General features: G+C 32.1%; 2 protein-coding genes across 2 annotated transcripts; one reads left to right on the forward strand and one right to left on the reverse strand.

The window, feature by feature from the left end:
• The first annotated feature begins 141 nt into the window (after positions 1-141).
• LOC130450209 (WD repeat domain-containing protein 83) lies at positions 142-4,175 on the forward strand. Its single transcript, XM_056788478.1, has 5 exons — positions 142-552; positions 1,320-1,533; positions 1,767-2,023; positions 2,640-2,748; positions 3,809-4,175. Exons 1-5 carry the CDS (start codon positions 486-488, stop codon positions 4,074-4,076), a joined length of 915 nt encoding a protein of 304 aa, XP_056644456.1. The 5' UTR covers positions 142-485; the 3' UTR covers positions 4,077-4,175.
• On the reverse strand, positions 4,079-22,472 carry LOC130450208 (Y+L amino acid transporter 2). The gene is made up of 8 exons (XM_056788477.1): positions 21,974-22,472; positions 20,294-20,518; positions 19,946-20,071; positions 15,279-15,420; positions 7,561-7,684; positions 5,963-6,163; positions 4,886-5,147; positions 4,079-4,446 (listed from the first exon to the last, which is right to left on the reverse strand). The coding sequence occupies exons 1-8, from the start codon at positions 22,224-22,226 to the stop codon at positions 4,304-4,306; spliced, it is 1,476 nt and encodes a 491-aa protein (XP_056644455.1). The 5' UTR covers positions 22,227-22,472; the 3' UTR covers positions 4,079-4,303.
• Positions 22,473-23,812: the final 1,340 nt, after the last annotated feature.

Consider the following 23,812-nt stretch of genomic DNA (forward strand, 5'->3'; position numbering starts at 1 on the left):
TATGGCTTGTTCAAGTAGGTGAGCTGCTGATAGAGAGAGAAAGAACATCGGTACCCTCTAGATCTCCCTACTCTATTTTGATTGGATCGAAGTAGAGTAGAGAGAGAGTGGCAAACTGATGCTCTTCCTTTTTCTTCCAATAGTGCAATTCCACTTATATCCCGTTCTATGTTTAATAATAATTCTATGATTTTTACATAGCTAATTTAACATAATAACCAATAACAGTGATAATTAATGTTAGTTGATCATATACTGAGACCATTATGAGGGCTACTGATTGCTACACTATTATTTATTGTATAGACAGTGATGCCGCTACTACTAATAGATACAATTTACTAAGATAACTGAAGTGTACTTTTCGAACTAAATGAGCACGTCAGTGTAAAAACATTGAGCAGCACGCACTGTCCTATAACACATTGTTTTTATTTACTATTATTGAGGTTAAATACTTGTTTACAAATATTGTATCAAGTTGCATGGATTTAATAAATTCAAATACTATCGATTGCAATCAGGGAGCTGTAAGGGCAGTCAGATTTAATGGTAACTTGTTATATTTTAGATTATAAAGACATCTTTTAGTTATATTATATATTTAATTATTATAATCTTCCGTCAATTCTTACTGAAAAACTCTGTATTACTATTTAACCAACATCAACCAAATATAAATAGTTTACCTTCACTTTCTAAAAGAACTAGGTTATCCAAATGCATCTCCGACATCTCACCATATTATCCCACATCCCTTTAATAACCGTTGTAACTAATACAATATAAATTTTAGACGAGATTTAAATAAAAATTAATTACCGTTTAGAATATGTTGATATTATTATTTTTTGAATAATCTATGATTCTTACTTAAGGTCGTAAACACAAATAATTTATTTTTTACCTAAAAACCATCCAATTTTTGTGTTTTTGGAAATAATACAGTTCCTTCCTCCTAAAAGCTTCACTCAATTTTTGAAATGATACTTAGAAAGAAACTAAACACTGCAAAAAATTGTAGTTATCCTTGGGGAAGAGGAAAAGGAATTATTATTTTACTATACTGATTGTGGTACTCGATTCCGTCGTTTAAAGCATCAATAATTCGCCGAATTCTTGTTCTTACATGTTCAAAAGAGAGTGTTGGTTATTGAAAAACACTAGATAAAGGGTCTAAATAAACTCCACTCTCCTTGTTTTCAGTAGTTTTAAAAATAACCCTTACAAAGATATTTTGTACAAAAATTACTTACTTATTCAATATTAAATTATATTTTCTGTAGTTTTTTGTTTATTATGAAGACACATTATTTTAGTTGATGGATCCTACTGCTTAACATGTGGTTCAGACAAAAAACTAAAACTCTGGAATCCCTACAAAGGTATCCTACTTAAAACGTATGGTGGTCATGGAAATGAAGTACTTGATGTCTGTGGTTCCTGCGATAATAGCCAATTAGTTAGTTGTTCTTCTGATAAATCATGTATATTATGGGACGTCACAACTGGACAACCTACCAGAAGATTAAGGTACAAACAACTTTTTCTTAAGCTTCATATTCATTGAGCATTGTTCGTATGCAATTAGATTTACCATTCTATTATGATTTTGAATCATATTACTAGTAGTAACTATTTTATTTTGATGTAGCTTTTGTTAATCTAGATTGCAAATACTTTATATATTTCAAAAAATATGATTGAAATATTTACGTTATTAAAAATGTTCCACTTAATAATTACACTGTATATTTATTTTCAAGAGGACATGCAGCTACTGTTACTTGTGTTAAATATAATGAAGAATCAACTATAGTTGTATCAGGAAGTTTAGATAATACTTTAATGTGTTGGGATGTAAAGTCTAGATCTCAAAATCCTGTTCAGACAATGAAAGATGCAAAAGACTGCGTGACATCGTTACAAGTTACAGATCATGAAATACTTGTAGGATCTGTAGATTGCTCATTTAGAAGATATGACCTAAGGAATGCAAGATGCGATTCAGATTTTGTTGGAGGTATGGACTATTAATAACTTTTTCTTACAACTGAAATCATAATTTCCTAATGAACTTTATTGAAAAGCAGCAGTAAGTATCTCAAGTCCATTATGATCAAGTAGAATCAGTCTAGGAAAACAGTTTCTCAGGAAGGAGTCTATGGCTGTTTGTGTTGTGAGGAAAACTCATTGCCTGTAGAAAATAGTAAGTGAAAGTCACGAAGTGAGATTAGGGTGAAACAAAAAAAATTATTCAATAGTCAAAGTGAAACGGCTGAAGTGTAAGGTGATATTTCAAGAACCCAAGAGACGGTCTAACCCAACAGTAATACCCAAAAAATACCCTCCCTTGAGTATTGGAGAAGAGAGGGACTGTGTAGGGGTTCAACATGTTAAGAACAAGATATATTTTCACTACTAACATGAATAGTACTAAACACACCTCACTACAACTACACCAACACTCACAATTACACTGTCTGGTCTTTCAAATCAAATTCAGATTGAAAGACCAGTTTAATCATGAGTTTTGGTGAAGTAGTTTAATGTGAATATCCAAATTGTTCCAGAAACTCATGGATAATGGTAAAATTGTAAACATTTAAACAGAAATTGTCAGAAGAATTTTGTTTTAGCTCCGGTGGTATCAGTTTGCTTCTCTCATGATGGCCAGTGTGTTTTAGCTGGATCTGCCGATAATACAATTCGTTTATTTGATAAAACCTCGGGAGAAATGTTAGGACAGTAAGTATTTAATTAAAAAAAAATACTAGATTAACAATTAGTTTCTGTTACATGTATACACCGAAGTAAAATCTCATTCCTTTGTTACTTCTGTTCCCAATCAGATATTTGTAGATCTTTAGCTTAAATTCTTTTTATTTCCACCTGTAAATTGTAGTAGACTTTAGTAGTTATTGAGAGAACCTTTTGTTTGCTATATTAATTTTTTGAATCTTCAGTGTACCAATGTTAGTTTTGGCCTGAAAGCTTTCTGTTGTTTAGGAAAACCCTACCAGAAAGGGTTACAGGAGGAGGAAAGATCTGAAAGAGTATTAGACTGGGGTATTCCTCCAGGACTGGATCATTCCTTTAAACTAAAATATCTGGATCTAGTAAAAATATGCTACTCTTTCATTGGTGTCCTAAGAGGAAGAAGTAATGAGATTAGGTCTCACAGGAACTGACGAGTGGAGGTTCTACATGGAAGAGGAACAAATTTCTGATCATCTAGTTGGATAAAGCCTTGTGATTACAAACCAACACAGAAAATTATTAGGATTAGTATTATAGGAGCCAGAATGTAGCTTTGAAAACAGTATAGTTACCGCATTGGAACACTAGAAAGTTCTACCGGGAAGGACTTATTCAATGGGTTCTGTAGAAGTCGTATAAAGCAGCCAATTAACATTTCTGTTGTGAATAAGCATTTAGTGGTATTATTGGTGGAAGTGGAAGGTCCTTGTTGTTCTCAATTTCGTTCCCATTAGGTTTTATAATCAATTCGTGATGTTACATCATTTAATTACACCAAAAGTATTAAAATATACTGACATCTAGTAGTTACACTCAAAGATCGTAGGGCCACCGTCCGTGTACTTATTGAACTCATTCATGAAACTTCCCATGACACACAATTGAAGGAACTTTTAACAACAAATTCACTATGCTCAAGAATGTTTTGACTTTATCGTTGCAGGAGATGAAACTTTAGAGCCCTAAAACAAAAACCTCTACAGTGATATATATTTCCAAATCTCCCTACTAAAAATTTTGGATATTTTCAAATTATTTATATTTCTAGGTACACTGGTCATCGAACGGACGATATGAATATTGAAAGTGCCATAATAACTAACGATAATTATGTATTGTCCGGATCTAAAACAGGAGAATTGTGGTGTTGGGATTTGGTTAGTACGGAAGTGGTGAAAAAGTTTGTACATACTGCTGGCAAAGTTTTGAATTCATTAAGCGTTCACCCTAAAAAAGACACAGTCTTAACTGCCGCTGTACGTTCAATCAAATTATGGGAAAAACCAGAACAGGTTTTGGTAAATGAAAACGAGTAAAATTATAAAACTTTCATATTGTTAAAATTCGATTTATTCCTTGTGTAATTTCTGTTGGTTTTGTACAAATTGTAATAAAATATCGACAATTTGTTTAAATATTTTTTTATTCATGCGCAATACAGAAAATGTATATAATACTATAAAAAAATGGAAACTGCAGTATCAATAAATACCTTTAGCTTGTATACAACAAATAAATAAATTAATAACAATTATAAAACCATTTAAGAATGTGCTAATGTTGCAGAAGCCTTTGGATTGGTAACTCGCATTGTTTTCTGGACAAATTTGGTTATATTTTTCAAAAACGAGTGATAGCCTTCTGGTTTATGTTTCCATTTCACGCACACATAATAAACTGGAATACCTAGAAACAAATTCACTTTTAAATACTTGTTACACTAATAATTTACATTTACACAAAGGTTATACTTTCACTATCATAACCTTAATTGCTAATAGCGCGCTGTTTTAAAGCCCAATTGATCACCTCGAATATTCTTCAATGTTTTTCAATTCTAAAACATTCACAGAACACTCTAGAATATTCGTTATTCATGTGGGGTTTGCCCATGTGTTTGAACCACGCTTGTGTGAATGCTGGGCAGATGATGAGGTCTGCATGCATCAGTGGCTCTTCGGAGCATCCGTGATACTCATGGTGTGAAAATGGCGTCTTGGATGATTGTTTGGTTAAAAGTCCGGTCATTAGTCGGATTTCGCGCCTAATTAATTGAAGTAACAACATTTTGTTGCACAAAAATATTGATTAAATGTAACAGTCACAATATATAAACAATTTTTACCTGATAAGGTTATCGCTAATCCTATAACAGTATTCCAAGGTTGTGTTGGTATAGGAAATATTATAATAAATGCACAGCATAGTAAAAACAGTATAGGTATAGAAGTATGTACCCTGATTGGTCTTGGCAGGTCAGGTTGTTTGTAGCGTAACCAAAGCATTCCAACTACACTTGCAGCACTCGAAAGCCATAATATCTGACCATAGTAATTTATCAGCTCAAATACATCGCTTATTAGTAACATAACTAAAGATGTAATACACTGAAACAAAATGAAAAATTAGTATACAAAAGCCATAACAGATTTGTGGTATATAAAACCAATAACTGTTTACTTCAAGTCCTGAATTGGCGTACAAAAGTCAAAACTGATTTCTTAGAGTCCAGAACTAATTTATTACAGTCCAAAACTGGCAAACAAAAGTCCTAATTGATTTCTTACAGTTCTGATCTGGTATATAAAACGCACAACGATTTTTTTCCAGTCTTAAATTGTTATTCAAAAGTCATAACTGATACCTGACAATTTTGTACTAATATATAAAATACACAACTGATTTCTTACAGTCTACAGGCCTGAACTGGCATATAAAAGCAATAATTGATTCATTACAGTTCTGAACTGGTATATAAAACCCATAACTGTTTTCTTCCACTCCTAAATTGGCATACAAAAGACATAACTGATACTTTATAGTCATGTACTAGTATATAAAATACATAATCAGTTTCTTACAGTCCTGAACGAGCTCATAAGTCTATAACTAATTTATTACAGTCCTAAACTGGCACGTGAAGTCCAAAAATGATTGATTACAGTTCTGAACTGGAATATAAAATTCATAACTGGCGCACAAAAGCCATAACTGATTTATAACAGTACTGAATTGTTATATGAATACCATAACTGATTTGTTACAGTCCTGAACTGGCAAACAAAAGCCATAACACAGTGTTCAACTAATACATAAAATCCAGAACTAATTTTTTACAATCCTCAACTGGTATATAAAATCCAGAACTGATTTATTACAGTTTTTTTTCATATTTCTAAATAATAAGTGAAGTTTGACTTACTGTGAATATTAAACTAGGAATTGGAGTATTTCTCTTTATATGAATAAATGATAAAAAGTCTGGTAAATGCCCTTCTTGGGATCCAGTCAAAAACAGTCTTGAAGATGTGAATAAAATACCATTAACGCCCCCGAATGTCGAAAGAGCTACAAATATAGGAACTAGCCACTGCACGCTGTTGAACATCTTCATTCCAAACGACTAAAAAATATAATAATGTAACTCATAATAATCCAGTATTGTTTGATTCTATTAATGTTTTTTTGATTCATTAATCGTCTCCAATTTAGTATTTTTTGGAGTACTCAAAGTTGAAAAAAACGCATTTTAGGTTATGTCATCAGAGAGTGTCTCGATTGCTTGTTTTATATTTTGGTTTTAGCGAATTTAGAATCGAAACATATGAAAGGGAGACTTATGTTTATTTTTGTGTGAGTGTGAAAAAATAAAAACAAAAGAATAGTTTACTATTTCAATAAATTTTTCGAAATTATGTTCTACTAATTATTTGAGATTGATAACTAGGAAGCCCTAATGTAAAAACTTATCACTGAACCTTTATTAGTTTTTTGTCGGAGCGACTATGTGTAGAATAGCGAACTGAATAATTTGAGGCCTCGGAGTAAAGAAATTTTATGAAAAACAAGCAATATTCTCACGAATCACGTACAATTATGATTTATGCTTTCTCTGTGCTCCGACTTTTAATTTCATAATTTGATATTTAGGAAAATAATTATTTTTCTTTCGGATTAAGTTGACTAATATAAAAAAGAATCAATTGAAACGGAAGTAAACAATAGAATTGGATGTAAAAAACATAACCTCAAAATGCAAAACGTTTCATATTAAGCAGGCTGGAATTAATTTTCGTTTATTGGTGGGAAAATTCAGTACAAAATAAGTTATTAGGTTTTAGTTTACATTCAGTCTCTGAAGACGATAACTTGGTTGTCGAAACGCGCGTCAAGCAGTGTAATTGTGAGTGTTAATGTAGTGGTAGTGAATAGTGTGTTTAGTATAACACACGTTATGTTTATCGGTTAATAGACTATTGATAGAGGTGGTATATTTTAGCGTTTTGAAGCTTCACGCTCTTATATCCGACGCTGCATCAATTTAAGATGACGCTCCAGTGGAAATTATACCACGTGACCTCATTTGTCACTCTAGGTGAGCGTCAACATGAAGTTGCACCTTTTATATAGACACTGGGAATATCTGACGTAATAAAATAAGTTGGTAACATTGGTTTTTACTAAAATGAAGTATTTCACATGAATTTTTCAATTATTTTAAAAAAATATAATTAAGACCTATAAGTAAATGTATAAAAGAAATTATATCTAGTAAAGTGAGATAGTGACGTGAAAACATGTTACAATAAATGATAAATCAAAACATTGTGTGGTAATTACTTAATATGAGGTTATTTCACATGTTTGGCTGTGAATTGTTTTCATCACTGATCATTTAAGATCACGTGACTTATGACACGCCCTGAGGGGCATACTTTGGTTTTTTTGCAGGGAAAGTAGGTACTTGATGATGCAGTTTTGTTATGTGGACTGAGTGAAATGTTTTCGAAGCTTGCTTACCAAAGCAACAGCTGCAGAACTCTCAATTTCAACTCCAGATAAAACTGCAAAATACGCAACATTTGCTAATACATATATTCCTGTAACTGTTGGTAAAGCAATCCAGATAGCCTTTGGTAAATTTCTGAAAACAAATTATAACGTTAATCGAACGGTTTCTTAACTAAAATTCATTTATTTTATAAACTCGATCTCATTTAGAACAAAATACATCAGTTTCATTTCATCACCTTTGTCTGCCAATTGTAAATCTAGGAAGAAATTTAGTTACTTTTGGCTTAACAACCTTTCACGTGTCACAGATCAGCTGATGGATTGATTGGAGCAGCTCAATTAGTTTAATGTCATTTCTATTATGTGTCAGTTGCAAATCTAGGGAGAAATCTAGTTACTTTTGATTTAGCAACCAACCTAATGTCAGTCAGATCATCTGATTGATTAATGTGGGCAGCTTTATCGGGTTGATTTCATCACTTTTGTCTGCCAAGTGTAAATCTAGGAAGATATTTAGTTACTTTTGACTCAACAACCATTCACGTGTCACAGATCAGCTGATGGATTAATTGGAGCAGCTCAATTAGTTTAATGTCATTTCTATTATGTGTCAGTTGCAAATCTAGGGAGAAATCTAGTTACTTTTGATTTAGCAACCAACCTAATGTCAGTCAGATCATCTGATTGATTAATGTGGGCAGCTTTATCGGGTTGATTTCATCACTTTTGTCTGCCAAGTGTAAATCTAGGAAGATATTTAGTTACTTTTGACTCAACAACCATTCACGTGTCACAGATCAGCTGATGGATTAATTGGAGCAGCTCAATTAGTTTAATGTCATTTCTATTATGTGTCAGTTGCAAATCTAGGGAGAAATCTAGTTACTTTTGATTTAGCAACCAACCTAATGTCAGTCAGATCATCTGATTGATTGATGTGGGCAGCTTTATCAGCTTGATTTACTCGCTTTTGTCTGCCAAGTGTAAATCTAGGAAGAAATTTAGTTACTTTTGGCTTAACAACCTTTCACATGTCACAGATCAGCTGATGGATTGATTGGAGCAGCTCAATTAGTTTAATGTCATTTCTATTATGTGTCAGTTACAAATCTAGGGAGAAATCTAGTTACTTTTGATTTTACAACCATCCTAATGTCAGTCAGATCATCTGAGTGATTGATGTGGGCAGCTTTATCGGCTTGATTTCATCACTTTTGTCTGCCAATTGTAAATCTAGGAAGATATTTAGTTACTTTTGACTCAACAACCATTCACATGTCACAGATCAGCTGATGGATTGATTGGATCAGATTAATTAGTTTAATGTCATTTCTATTATTTGTCAGTTGCAAATCTAGGGAGAAATCTAGTTACTTTTGATTTAGCAACCAACCTAATGTCAGTCAGATCATCTGATTGATTAATGTGGGCAGCTTTATCGGCTTGATTTCATCACTTTTGTCTGCCAAGTGTAAATCTAGGAAGATATTTAGTTACTTTTGACTCAACAACCATTCACGTGTCACAGATCAGCTGATGGATTAATTGGAGCAGCTCAATTAGTTTAATGTCATTTCTATTATGTGTCAGTTGCAAATCTAGGGAGAAATCTAGTTACTTTTGATTTAGCAACCAACCTAATGTCAGTCAGATCATCTGATTGATTGATGTGGGCAGCTTTATCAGCTTGATTTACTCGCTTTTGTCTGCCAATTGTAAATCTAGGAAGAAATTTAGTTACTTTTGGCTTAACAACCTTTCACATGTCACAGATCAGCTGATGGATTGATTGGAGCAGCTCAATTAGTTTAATGTCATTTCTATTATGTGTCAGTTACAAATCTAGGGAGAAATCTAGTTACTTTTGATTTTACAACCATCCTAATGTCAGTCAGATCATCTGAGTGATTGATGTGGGCAGCTTTATCGGCTTGATTTCATCACTTTTGTCTGCCAATTGTAAATCTAGGAAGATATTTAGTTACTTTTGACTCAACAATCATTCACATGTCACAGATCAGCTGATGGATTGATTGGATCAGATTAATTAGTTTAATGTCATTTCTATTATTTGTCAGTTGCAAATCTAGGGAGAAATCTAGTTACTTTTGATTTTACAACCATCCTAATGTCAGTCAGATCATCTGAGTGATTGATGTGGGCAGCTTTATCGGCTTGATTTCATCACTTTTGTCTGCCAATTGTAAATCTAGGAAGATATTTAGTTACTTTTGGCTTAACAACCTTTCACGTGTCACAGATCAGCTGATGGATTGATTGGAGCAGCTCAATTAGTTTAATGTCATTTCTATTATGTGTCAGTTGCAAATCTAGGGAGAAATCTAGTTACTTTTGATTTAGCAACCAACCTAATGTCAGTCAGATCATCTGATTGATTAATGTGGGCAGCTTTATCGGCTTGATTTCATCACTTTTGTCTGCCAAGTGTAAATCTAGGAAGATATTTAGTTACTTTTGACTCAACAACCATTCACGTGTCACAGATCAGCTGATGGATTAATTGGAGCAGCTCAATTAGTTTAATGTCATTTCTATTATGTGTCAGTTGCAAATCTAGGGAGAAATCTAGTTACTTTTGATTTAGCAACCAACCTAATGTCAGTCAGATCATCTGATTGATTGATGTGGGCAGCTTTATCAGCTTGATTTACTCGCTTTTGTCTGCCAATTGTAAATCTAGGAAGAAATTTAGTTACTTTTGGCTTAACAACCTTTCACATGTCACAGATCAGCTGATGGATTGATTGGAGCAGCTCAATTAGTTTAATGTCATTTCTATTATGTGTCAGTTACAAATCTAGGGAGAAATCTAGTTACTTTTGATTTTACAACCATCCTAATGTCAGTCAGATCATCTGAGTGATTGATGTGGGCAGCTTTATCGGCTTGATTTCATCACTTTTGTCTGCCAATTGTAAATCTAGGAAGATATTTAGTTACTTTTGACTCAACAACCATTCACATGTCACAGATCAGCTGATGGATTCATTGGATCAGATTAATTAGTTTAATGTCATTTCTATTATTTGTCAGTTGCAAATCTAGGGAGAAATCTAGTTACTTTTGATTTAGCAACCATCCTAATGTCAGTCAGATCATCTGAGTGATTGATGTGGGCAGCTTTATCGGCTTGATTTCATCACTTTTGTCTGCCAATTGTAAATCTAGGAAGATATTTAGTTACTTTTGACTCAACAACCATTCACATGTCACAGATCAGCTGATGGATTGATTGGATCAGATTAATTAGTTTAATGTCATTTCTATTATTTGTCAGTTGCAAATCTAGGGAGAAATCTAGTTACTTTTGATTTAGCAACCATCCTAATGTCAGTCAGATCATCTGATTGATTGATGTGGGCAGCTTTATCGGCTTGATTTCATCACTTTTGTCTGCCAATTGTAAATCTAGGAAGATATTTAGTTACTTTTGACTCAACAACCATTCACGTGTCACAGATCAGCTGATGGATGGATTGGAGCAGCTCAATTAGTTTAATGTCATTTCTATTATGTGTCAGTTGCAAATCTAGGGAGAAATCTAGTTACTTTTGATTTAGCAACCAACCTAATGTCAGTCAGATCATCTGATTGATTGATGTGGGCAGCTTTATCAGCTTGATTTACTCGCTTTTGTCTGCCAATTGTAAATCTAGGAAGAAATTTAGTTACTTTTGGCTTAACAACCTTTCACATGTCACAGATCAGCTGATGGATTGATTGGAGCAGCTCAATTAGTTTAATGTCATTTCTATTATTTGTCAGTTGCAAATCTAGGGAGAAATCTAGTTACTTTTGATTTAGCAACAAACAGAATGTCAATCAGAACAGTTGATTGTTGGTAGCAACTTCAGCGCTTTGATTTCATCACTTTTGTCTGCCCGTTGCAATTCCAGGAAGACATATGGTTCCTTTTTGGCTTAAAATGTCAATCAGATCAGTTGATTGGAGAACTTTGGTAAAAATAATTAAAGTTTGCTGTGGTTTATGTTGATATTTTATTTACTTTAAATTCTTGAGGTTTGACAGCCACGGAGGAGAGAAAACTGTTAACTTTGATTTGTGACAGCCATGATCATCAAATGTAATATTTTGTTCTGGCAAGAAATAGCATACTTTATGATTTTTTTGCCTCTTTATAATTCATTTCACAGTTCGTAGGTAGCAGTTGATTTTATTTCTGGTTTTTTCTTGATTAGAGCTTTTCTAATTAAATTTATATGAGTTGTATCGAACATTTACATGACACATAAAAATTTTTGTTGAAAAAATACACAATTCATTCCATTTTGATGGTACACTCTGTATAATAGTGTTAATAGAAAAATTGTCTTGACATTGATCGCAATTATCACAATCTCTGATATAATAATTACAAAATTACTAGTGCTATTTTGCTTTTTTTATAAATAATAACCTTCAACTGTTCAGCAGCAATGAATCAAGGACAGGGTCTCAAAAAGTGTCAACGTTTTGATTCGTTATTAAAATATGTAATAAAGATTAAATCTTCTGTTAGGAAAATTACAAAGTTTGTGATAAAATCATTATTGAAACGGTAATAAATGATTGAATATTTCTAATAAAATTCTAAATAGCCTTTCACAAGTTTATTGATATTGTCTATTAGATTCCATTACCGTAAAAATCTTTTCTCATTAAAATTATTATTTATGAATTTTGATATTTAGCATGGAGACGTGCCCTTTTTATATTCCCAACATCTCGGTATATCGAATGGCTTTGTAAACCCTCAAACACCCACATTCAAATTTCCTTTTTTTAATCCATATGTAAAAGTTATCTAATTAATTACAGTCCATTCATTTAGCGGGTTTATGCAAATTACCTCACACTGAAAATTCTTTCTAACTAAACAATATTTTACGGATTGCTTTTCCCAGTGAGTCGGGTCTTTTAATCTTGAGTGATATCTAGTATTATTCAACACTATGAACATCCAGCACGACTCGATGTCCCTATAAAACTGGCCCAATTCAGCAATCTAACGAACTGTCAAAATGGTCGCCGTGGGGTAAACAATTGCTTTTGTCTAAGTTTTCGTGTGTTTTGTGAAATTATTTGTTGGAGTTTAGTTTAGATTGCGTTGTGTGAGAACATACTCTAAAATGATCGTGCTTGAGTTACGGGAATTTTTTGAACATTAATTATCACTGATGCCAATTTCTGGGAGGGAGTTATATACGTCTTTAAGTAATAAGGTCTAAAATCCGACAAATAATTTCACAAACCACACAAAAACTTAGACAAAAGCAATTGTTTACCCCACGGCGACCATTTTGACAGTTGGTTAGATTGCTGAATTGGGCCAGTTTTATAGGGACATCGAGTCGGGTATTAAAATTAATGGACTATAATCACTTGTAAAGTTTGATTAAGAAAGCATGAAATTACCTATCAAACAACTGAAATTGAACATGGCAGCGAGACGAGAATAATAATTTCACTTTCCTCCTATTCTAGAATCTTTGTTCTACTTTATTTGTGTTATTTCTGATATTTTTTTATCAGAATGGATGCCCCATATTGATTCTACGTAAAGTTGAAACGTGAGAAATTTGTTATCTAAAGAATTTATTACCCCAATCTATTGAAAACCATGCACTCGACTCGGATATAGAGAAAGGCGTTTTCGTTCTGTATAATTTGACAATGAAAACCTTTCTAGGTTAATCCTTGATTGTAAAACAAGTGGAAAGATAGAGAAAGGGCAGTATCGACGTCTAGATGGAAATTAAATAATTTATTAAGCAAAAAATTCGAATTTATGAAGAAAATAATTGAAAATTAGTATTTTTTATATAGTAACTAACTTTTTTTGATGAGTTTTCAAGCAATTTTTGCTCGTTTTCGAAAAAAAAAAACATATTTCTGTTTTTATGTGCCCTGCTATACCCTTTTGCTACCTGAAGATATACAGTTTGTATAACGGCTTAAGTACATATTTTTTGATGCAATTTAGCCATCTTTAATTACCCATTTAAAAAATGGCCGCCGTGGGGCAAACAAATGCATTTGACGAAGTTTTTATATGGTGTATGAAGTTATTTGTTGGATTTTAGACCTTAGTATTTCCAGTTTTATTGCGAAATGGCTTCTTCAAGTGTTGCTACTTGAAAAAGTGCCGAATTTACTCCCAGACACGTCGATTTGTCATTTTATTTTCTATGCAGTGTTGTGCTTAGCGTTAGTAAGCGCTAAATATTAAATGAGAAGCAAGTATATTGGAAATTTGTAAAAAATGAATAGAATTTTGAGTAATTTTTTTTCATCTAATAAAAACGGTTAACTTCATCAAAAGCTTTAAGTTTGTCTTTGTACCTTTCACCTGCCACTGGTTTATCACTTTGCGACTACTAACTCATGTCTACAAAACTGCATTAATTTAAGTATAAAATAAATACAAGTGTTCTAAATTTAGTGCTTGAACTTGCAGAATGACTATAAAAAATTGTACAAATACTCAGTACTAATTTCACTAAAACAAATCTATGTGGTCCTCCATAAAACAATATCAAAAACTCTTATTCCCGGAAAAGGAAACACTGGTATATACGAGAAAATCGATTGTTTACCCCACGGTCGCCATTTTGATGTAGCTTTTCTCAGATTACTGAATAGATATTTGATAAACATATATTAGTTTTGGAGTTTATCAACCGAAATCTAAATAATTATGCTATTAATTACAATACAAACTCGATTTGTTGTTATTGAAGATTTGATAATTTTTTAAATCGAAGAAATCACTGTACGTAGCCGAAAGAAGAAAAAAAACTCATCTGATACAACAAAGTACATGTAGAATTCATTTTTTTCCTTCTAACGCATCAATAATTGTTTATTTACGGTAAACTAGATTTCCAGGAATCGAAGATTCTAGAATGTGATGATAGCGTATATAAAATGAGTGTCTAGCTGACAGAGAGAGTGAATTTCTGAACAATTTAACGTCATAGTGGGAAAGTGATAAGTGAACTGAACGGAATATTTAAATAAATTAGATGTTAAGTGTTAGGGAATAGTTTAGTGCGAGAGTTAAATAGTTAAACGCGTGTGAATAAATTATGTAAGATACAACGTATGTATGTATTCATCCCATTCGTTTTGTGATTAGATATATTCAAAAAATTGATTCATAAACTGACATTTTAGCCTACATTTTCTTTTACGGATTGTTTTTTCCCAGTCGGGATCTTTTCGTCCGGAGTGGTAGCTAGTATTATTCAAAACTATGAAGGAATTACATCCAGCATTAGATAGACATACTATTTAGAATCATCGGCGTTATTTCTTCCTCGTAGGCATAGAGCACTAGGGAAGTAGATCTCCTAATCCGCCATTTTGTATCCTATAGAGCAGAAGCCCGTATTTAAGCGTCTTCTTGTCAATTCTGTCAATTAGTTGCAATTTAAGCAAAAATTACTGGTAAATTATAAGCCACTAGAAATTTAAAAACTTTTCAAATTTATACGTTCCTTCGAAACCCATAGATTTTATCTTGTTTGCCATAAAACTGTATTTGGCTTATGTCTATTATATTGTAGTTATAAGATACGAAGTGTCAGCAGTTAATTTATCATCCATAGTTGTACTATACCGGGCGTCTACAGATAGAGTAATACCATGTGATTAATTGGATTTATATACAAGCTAACACATCAAATAAAAACTATATTTACCTGTATGGATCTTGCAATTCTTCTGTAACAAAATTGAGAAAATTCCAACCCCCAAATGCGAACAATCCTGAATAAAAGCTTAAAGCAATTGTTGATATCTCATATTTACCATCGAATGCATTGTGGAAATTTTCCGTATGTCCTGAAAATTCATTTAAAAAATTGGAGCAGAAATATAAAAGCAAACAGCCATTTTTTCCCCATTATAGATTCTATATGCAATTATTTAACTTATAACCTATGAACTTTCAATTTCCAACAGGTCTCGACCTCTTCATTCTTCTCTTAGACCGTTTGTCTGTCAATAAGATGCTATACAAAATTCTTGTAATATATAACAAGTGGGGATTGCATCTCCCACCCTTAGATATAGGAGAAGATCTCACTAAATACCGTCTTTATCATTATAATAAATCGATTCTTCCAATACAAACAACGTTTGGTCCTTCGAGCCGGATTCATAATAAAATTCATTCAGAATTTTGTTTATCACATATTTCACCTTTTGTATTGTTTGAATTAGATAATTTTTTGATTTATTCTATTGTTCAATTGAAGTATATGAACCTCCAGGGGGCGGCATGTACAAAATTCTTGTAATATCTAACAAGTGGGGATTGCATATCCCACCCTTAGATATAGGAGGAGATCTCACTAAGTCAGGGTAGTCGTAAAGATGTGAGTGTGTAACGAGTTTATACATCAATAATTAAATTATAAACTAAATACCGTCTTTATCATTATAATAAATCGGTTGTTCCAATACAAACAACGTTTGGTCCTTCGAGCCGGATTCATAATAAAATTCATTCAGAATTTTGTTTATCACATATTTCACCTTTTGTATTGTTTGAATTAGATAATTTTTTGATTTATTCTATTGTTCAATTGAAGTATATAAACCTCCAGGGGGCGGCATGTACAAAATTCTTGTAATATCTAACAAGTGGGGATTGCATATCCCACCCTTAGACATAGGAAAGGATCTCACTAAGTCAGGGTAGTCGTAAAGATGTGAGTGTGTAACGAGTTTATACATCAATAATTAAATTATAAACTAAATACCGTCTTTATCATTATAATAAATCGGTTGTTCCAATACAAACAACGTTTGGTCCTTCGAGCCGGATTCATAATAAAATTCATTCAGAATTTTGTTTATCACATATTTCACCTTTTGTATTGTTTGAATTAGATAATTTTTTGATTTATTCTATTGTTCAATTGAAGTATATGAACCTCCAGGGGGCGGCATGTACAAAATTCTTGTAATATCTAACAAGTGGGGATTGCATATCCCACCCTTAGATATAGGAGGAGATCTCACTAAGTCAGGGTAGTCGTAAAGATGTGAATGTGTAACGAGTTTATACATCAATAATTAAATTATAAACTAAATACCGTCTTTATCATTATAATAAATCGGTTGTTCCAATACAAACAACGTTTGGTCCTTCGAGCCGGATTCATAATAAAATTCATTCAGAATTTTGTTTATCACATATTTCACCTTTTGTATTGTTTGAATTAGATAATTTTTTGATTTATTCTATTGTTCAATTGAAGTATATAAACCTCCAGGGGGCGGCATGTACAAAATTCTTGTAATATCTAACAAGTGGGGATTGCATATCCCACCCTTAGATATAGGAGGAGATCTCACTAAGTCAGGGTAGTCGTAAAGATGTGAGTGTGTAACGAGTTTATACATCAATAATTAAATTATAAACTAAATACCGTCTTTATCATTATAATAAATCGGTTGTTCCAATACAAACAACGTTTGGTCCTTCGAGCCGGATTCATAATAAAATTCATTCAGAATTTTGTTTATCACATATTTCACCTTTTGTATTGTTTGAATTAGATAATTTTTTGATTTATTCTATTGTTCAATTGAAGTATATAAACCTCCAGGGGGCGGCATGTACAAAATTCTTGTAATATCTAACAAGTGGGGATTGCATATCCCACCCTTAGACATAGGAAAGGATCTCACTAAGTCAGGGTAGTAGTAAAGACGAAAGTGTGTAACAAGTCTGCTTGTATGCAAGCAGTTTATTAATTTGTATACATATTTCAATTAGTTTCTTTCATTTTATGACTGTGGACTGTCCTTCACGCAATCTATCAATTTTTTTAGATAATTGATGGTGTCTTTAATATTAGTTCATTTTCGAATTGTGAAATTTTGTACTTTATCGTTTTTTATCAATTTTTATAGGATTTTTTCAATTTATTTTTATCAAGTTTCAATTACCAAATACTAAGTTAAATATAATTTGTTATTTTGTTTCAATGACAAGCATATTTTTATCAACAAAATTTCTTATTTTTTCAAATAATATGAAGAAATATGTATTTGGGTTGCGAAAGTAGGGCCGATATTCAAACAAGCGACTGAGCCATAAAAAAATGTACTTAGTATTTTAAGTAATATTTTGGAGATGCTTATATTATACACAATTTAAAGGTACAACAAAAAACATGGATAAACAATTGAAGTAGCCACCTACTTTACCGGATTTAATCACAATTTTATACACAGGAGCTGAATAATTCGGAATGTAGGTTTAAAAATGTTTAATTTGAAAAGATTGTGAATTAAAATGTTTTGAAACAAAATTAGAGCTGTGTTTGTAATTTATCAAAGATTTGATTGGCGAGAACTTGGTTTGTAACACACATTTTCTCTGTTGTATATAAGACATAAGGTTAATTTGTTAACCAATAATCCAAATATACCAATTACTTGAGCTACGATTTATTTTTCAATAACAATTTATCTTTTGAAACTGTTTTGTGGTTAATAATTTCGTAAAAGAAATTGGGACGGTTGTGCATTGATTGGAAAACAGGTTTTTTTATACAACAGAGGTGTACTTGCCCCAAAGTAGATATACAAATATTATTCGAAACAATTCTTCAGTAAAATATAACATCGTAACACTTCTGCTGCGTAATTAACAATTAAAAAATATAACAGCCAAACTGAATACACTGTTTACACCAACACTCACGATTACACTGTCTAACAGTAAACTGTTACCTTAAGTCTCTGAAGACGACAGCTTGGTTACCGAAACGCGCGTCACGCAGTGTAATTGTGAGTGTTGGTGTACTGGTGGTATAAACAATGTATTCAGTATGAATATCGCCAACGGTTCCAGAAATTCCAACTTATAACAGCCAAAGTCTGTCAAAAGTAGTGGTATAACGCTTGGTGATTTATATAGTCACCATTACCGGACGAAAATCGGATTCACGACGGTTTAGGAGTTAATTAAATCCAGAAACGTTAAGTTATGGTCTCTTATGAACGCCGTCGGCCGCGTACAGCGTCACGCCGTACGCCGCGTCACCTAACCTAACCAATAGTTTCTATTTTATACCCATTTCATATCACACGACTACCCGCTAGCACTATTTGTTAACTTCTGTTGTGAAAGAGACGTCGTATGAGATTTATTGACCGCTGACGCTGTGTCTGGCGTTCAGACGTCGATTAGAACGTTTACGCTCAACTCGGACGCTGCATATAGCATATAATAAAAGACCAAGGCCTTTACTTACCATTTTTTTAATCACTAAATGAAAATTTGAATATAGTTGACAATGCGGAAATATTTGCATATTTGCCCGCTAATTTCGCATTTTTCAAGTAGCAGAATTTATCGTGATTCTAGATGACGAAAACTAGTACTTCCAGTTTTCCCAATAATTGGATTGGTTGACTTTTTGAACGAGATTTATGGATTACAAGAAACGGTAGTTCCTTTTGATCATAACAACATACGATACTTCATAGAAAAATATCTTTTGGCCGCGTTTTTGTCGAATTAAGATAACCTAATCTTACTTTGTTTAATTCATAAATCCAGTTCAAAAAAGCCGAACCGGAAGTAAACCAATCCAATTTCCGATATCTGGTACCACGATAAATGGATTCTGAAACCTAGAAAACGCTAAACTAACGTGTTTCTATGATTCTAAGCCGGATATATGCAGAAATATAGCCGATAATGGTACAAAAAAAATAAATCTATCGAAATTAGCACCAACTGATAGTTACTACGTTTTACATTCGATATTATTTCGAATTTTGATAATTCTAAAACCGGTTCTATCGTTCTTCGAAGTAGAAAACAGCTACTTTTCTGTTTAATACCGCGACGATTATTGAGTTACACCTTCTCTGAAGAACTCGACGTCCATTGACCTTTTTCTCGATATCCCTAACCGATTTTGATGTTATTGCATCTCATCCGAGCAACGTAACCTTTCGTTCGGAGTCTCTGATCCGAATTGAAGACAACACCAACCTGCATTAGTATTTTGTGTAGTTAAATACTCTTCAGTAAACGCTATCTGACGCCATATTCACTCACAATCATCAGTCGAGTAAAATCGAAACTTATTCGGGAATAATATGAAATAAAATTTATTTATATACGAGTTGCGTCTAATGTATCATCTAAAACCTAGGTTAGAAGTATCTTCTCGTCAAAACCATTAGAAATACACATTAAAGACAATCAGGTTATGTTAGATAAACTGTTTTGTTTTTCAATCACAGAGTACGGTATAAAATGAATCATTATAGTGTGAAACTATCGATTTTTTTTTAATTTGTATATTAAAACATCATAATTACGTTTCCTACTCACCGCTTCCTAAATGATATATTCCAAAAATGATAATGGCGATTAAAGCTAAAATTTTAGCGTAAGTAAATACACTCTGTATTCTCATGGCCCATCTAACGCTCAAACAGTTAATAGCAGTCAGCAGACCTATAAACAGAAAACAAAAGACTCGATTTCTTGAATTTAGACAATATAGGGAAAACAACACGAAGTTTCAAGCATCATTAGTCGTCTATTCATCTTCTCCGAGATTAATAACGTTAATAAGATGAATAAATAGATATGGAAATTAGTGATTCGCGCTTACATTTCGCGATATAGATGAATTGAAAGCGGAAAATTTCGTTGTCCAACTTTCAAATTACTTACAGAGGCAAACGGCTGCTAGTAATCGAATGGCATTTTCGGGAGGTCGACATTCCGGAAAGAACGGTTTAGCGGCATATTCGGCAAAAGTTATAGCAACTATAGCTTGAGTAGTTGGTCGTATTATGAGTAATGAAACCCATAACATTAGGAATGCTCCGAGTGGTCCAAATGCAACGTAAATATAAGCGTAATCGCCACCAGATCTTGTTACTGCAGTCCCCAATTCTGAAAAAAAGTTTTTAAAAACAATATATTTATTAATACAATTTTATAATTGATAATAAAATCAATTATCTAATCGAACGCCGTCCCTGTGCTAAAAGTTTTATAATCTATAGTCCATTCGTGTAGCATACTAAGCAATTTTACCTAGACACGTAAAGAAACCTGTAAAAATCGATGGGGCAATTGAACTTGTTATTAAAAATGAATTGCAATCATTTCAGTATCTAACAAATTCTAAACTATATACATATTTCTTCCAAAGCTATTTATATAATTTTTGAACATGAATCACCCTGTATAAAAGGTATGTACTAGGTATATACTTATTTTATAGAAAACCATTCTATGTCGCCTTATTTTTATTACTTTTAGTCAGATAATTTACATGTTAGCGAATGGACTATAATAATAATAATAAAACTTCATCAAACATATGTTAAAACATCTTGTATATACCTAAAAAATTTTATATTGAACTAAATCTTTGCTCCTTTTACCGATAATAAACAAAACTATATCAAACATATTGTGGGACATCCTATATATACCTAACAAAATTTTTATTGACCTACATATTGGTTATTTTACAATTAGGCTCAGTCCCGTTGAGCAGAAACCACTCTGTATAAAAGGGTATATGAGTGTGTATTTATTTTAGGCGCCTTATTTTTATTGCTTTTATTCGGATTGTTTACATCTAATGCTTATCGAATGGACTATAATCAAAATAAAACTTTATCAAACATATTATTATAATTTAGAAAAATAAATTTGACCACTGAACTTAATTATGAATAATTGACTAACACAAAGGAAATTTTGAAAATAAACATTGATAATTTTTATTTATATTTGATACTAAATTAGAATTCAAATCTTTCACTACGCATTTTTTTTCTTAATAAAAGTGTCAGAAATAATATCACAAATAAAAATTTTACAAAATTTATTTCTTGGCAGCCAAACTAGTAATTTTATCAAATAAGAAATGTTTATAATAAACAAGTTGAATTATCCATCCATTGTTGGACTGGTAAATATAGAAATCGATTGTTTCTAGTAAAATATATGATAAGAATGCCATTTATCTATTTCCTTAAGGCCAGGCGCAAATTAAATGGTTTATTGACGTCGACTAACTTTCTCCAACAATTTAATTAATTTTTTTGCTCTATAGAGTTACGCCTTGAAAAAAACTCTGCATTCCAGTTTTTATAAATAATATATTATTTATTATATATTAAATCACGTATCAACATTGAGCTGAAAAATATTTCTATTTTCTTATTATTATTAATGATTTTCTCAACCTACAAAACTTTTACATCCCGTAACTAAAAAATCAAGGAAAAGAACTGAAAAAAAAAAACGTATGGAAAGTATCTTCATGTATATTTGGAAATGCGCGCAAGGTTTACTTTACAAACTTGAAAATTTATATATTTCTATAGTTACCTGCATAACAAAGGGCCCCCAGCATAGAAAAAACTCCTGAAAGACACCATATTATTATCGATAATCCAACGGATTTTGTACCGGCATAAACCCCAGTAGGAGATACAAAAATCCCACTACCCACGATAGTTCCGACAATAATAGCAACTCCATTCATAAGAGTAATTTTTCTTTGGAGTTTCACCGTATTTTCATCGGAGTCTTCATGTTTATTAAAGCTTCCATTCGAGACAGGAGTTGTTACACTACTCATTTTCAATAATGAAAATTTTTCCAATAAAAAATATATTAATTTAAGGTATTGTTATGGCACATTTTTAGTAGATTGTCACAGTTAAAGTTATTGCATCACGCACGTGGCTACTTTTACAATCTAAACTAACCCGGCAACAAACACTCAACAGATTAAACACAACGTTGTATTCTATATTCACATTTCGCGAATGTGTAGTTGGCGCCCATAGATTACGCAGACCTGCGCAGTACTTACACCGAAATCAATGTTGCCACATTTTCAACAGAAATATATTATGTTTGAAACAAACTGTCTAATATTTGTTTCCGATTTTACTAACTTTCGAGACGATATATCAATGATCATGATCATGATCAATCAACAAATGAATAATTGGTTACAATTTCAAACCTTTTCGTTAACTTATTTAGGTTGGAATTCTCTAAATGTTAAACATTGTATATATGCAATACTATATGAACAAATGAAAAACTACTAAATTGAAATTATTCATATAAATAATAGTATATTGTTACTAAGGCGGATCATGTTAAAAAATATACATGGCGAACCACAAACCGCGAGGTAATCAAACAACCTGATTTCACTCTAGGCAGGGCAGCATTTAGAATAATTTGAAATTATCATTGAAATAATTTAGGAAAAAATTTGTCTCTTTTCTAGATACTTTTGCATGGATTTCATATGATATTTTCAACATACACGAATAAATGCTAACAGTGATAGTGATATTATTTATGGAGAAAAATGTAAATTGGATCTGATCTAGATTTTTGTTTTCTTCATTCTATTGTGAAATATAAGAACATTCATTCACAACAGAATATAAATCTATGATGTCCTTAGATAGATTAAAAGGACACTAAATAAATAAAAACCACTAATAAATAAAATAAAATCTCGGTATATTCGTAATCGCGTTAAAATTATCAAAAATATGCTAAAATAGTAGGTGTTTTTATGACAGCGGCAACACTGTAGACATTTACTGCTACTTGATCCCAATTCGTATTGGACAACTGCATTTTAACCATGATTATTCATCAATTTCCCTTTTTATACTTCATATTAAAACTATCGTTATCTTTAGTTTATTAATTCGGTTTTTATAAATGTCATTATTTACGATTTAGTTGAAGTTTTCAATTAAAAAAAAATCAACATTTTTTACGAACAAAATGAACTTTTATAACTAAATTAAGTGTAGCCTAAACAAATGTATTCCTAGCGTACATATATAAATGATAAAATTTCATGATTTTTAGTGTAATTCGAATGAACAGGAACAGGAAACACTAAAATATAAACGTAAAGATTCAAGAACATATAAAGGTTAAATAAATTAGGTGTTGGTGACCGTCGAAGCTGTTACAGGTTAATTGGAATGGCGCCTAAGTTAAGTATATAGAAATATGGAAGGCCCAACAAGACATTACATAAAGAGAGTGAATGTGAATGTTATTGGACGCCGAAAAGAATGAAAATTGGCAACAACAGCGTTCAATAGTAGAAAATTAAACTTATGATGATGAATGACTTGGAGCGAAACAAAAACTTGCGTATGATCTGTTAGTTACTGACCA

Source organism: Diorhabda sublineata, chromosome 11 (genome assembly GCF_026230105.1).
Source record: "Diorhabda sublineata isolate icDioSubl1.1 chromosome 11, icDioSubl1.1, whole genome shotgun sequence".
NCBI classification, from domain to species: domain Eukaryota; kingdom Metazoa; phylum Arthropoda; class Insecta; order Coleoptera; family Chrysomelidae; genus Diorhabda; species Diorhabda sublineata.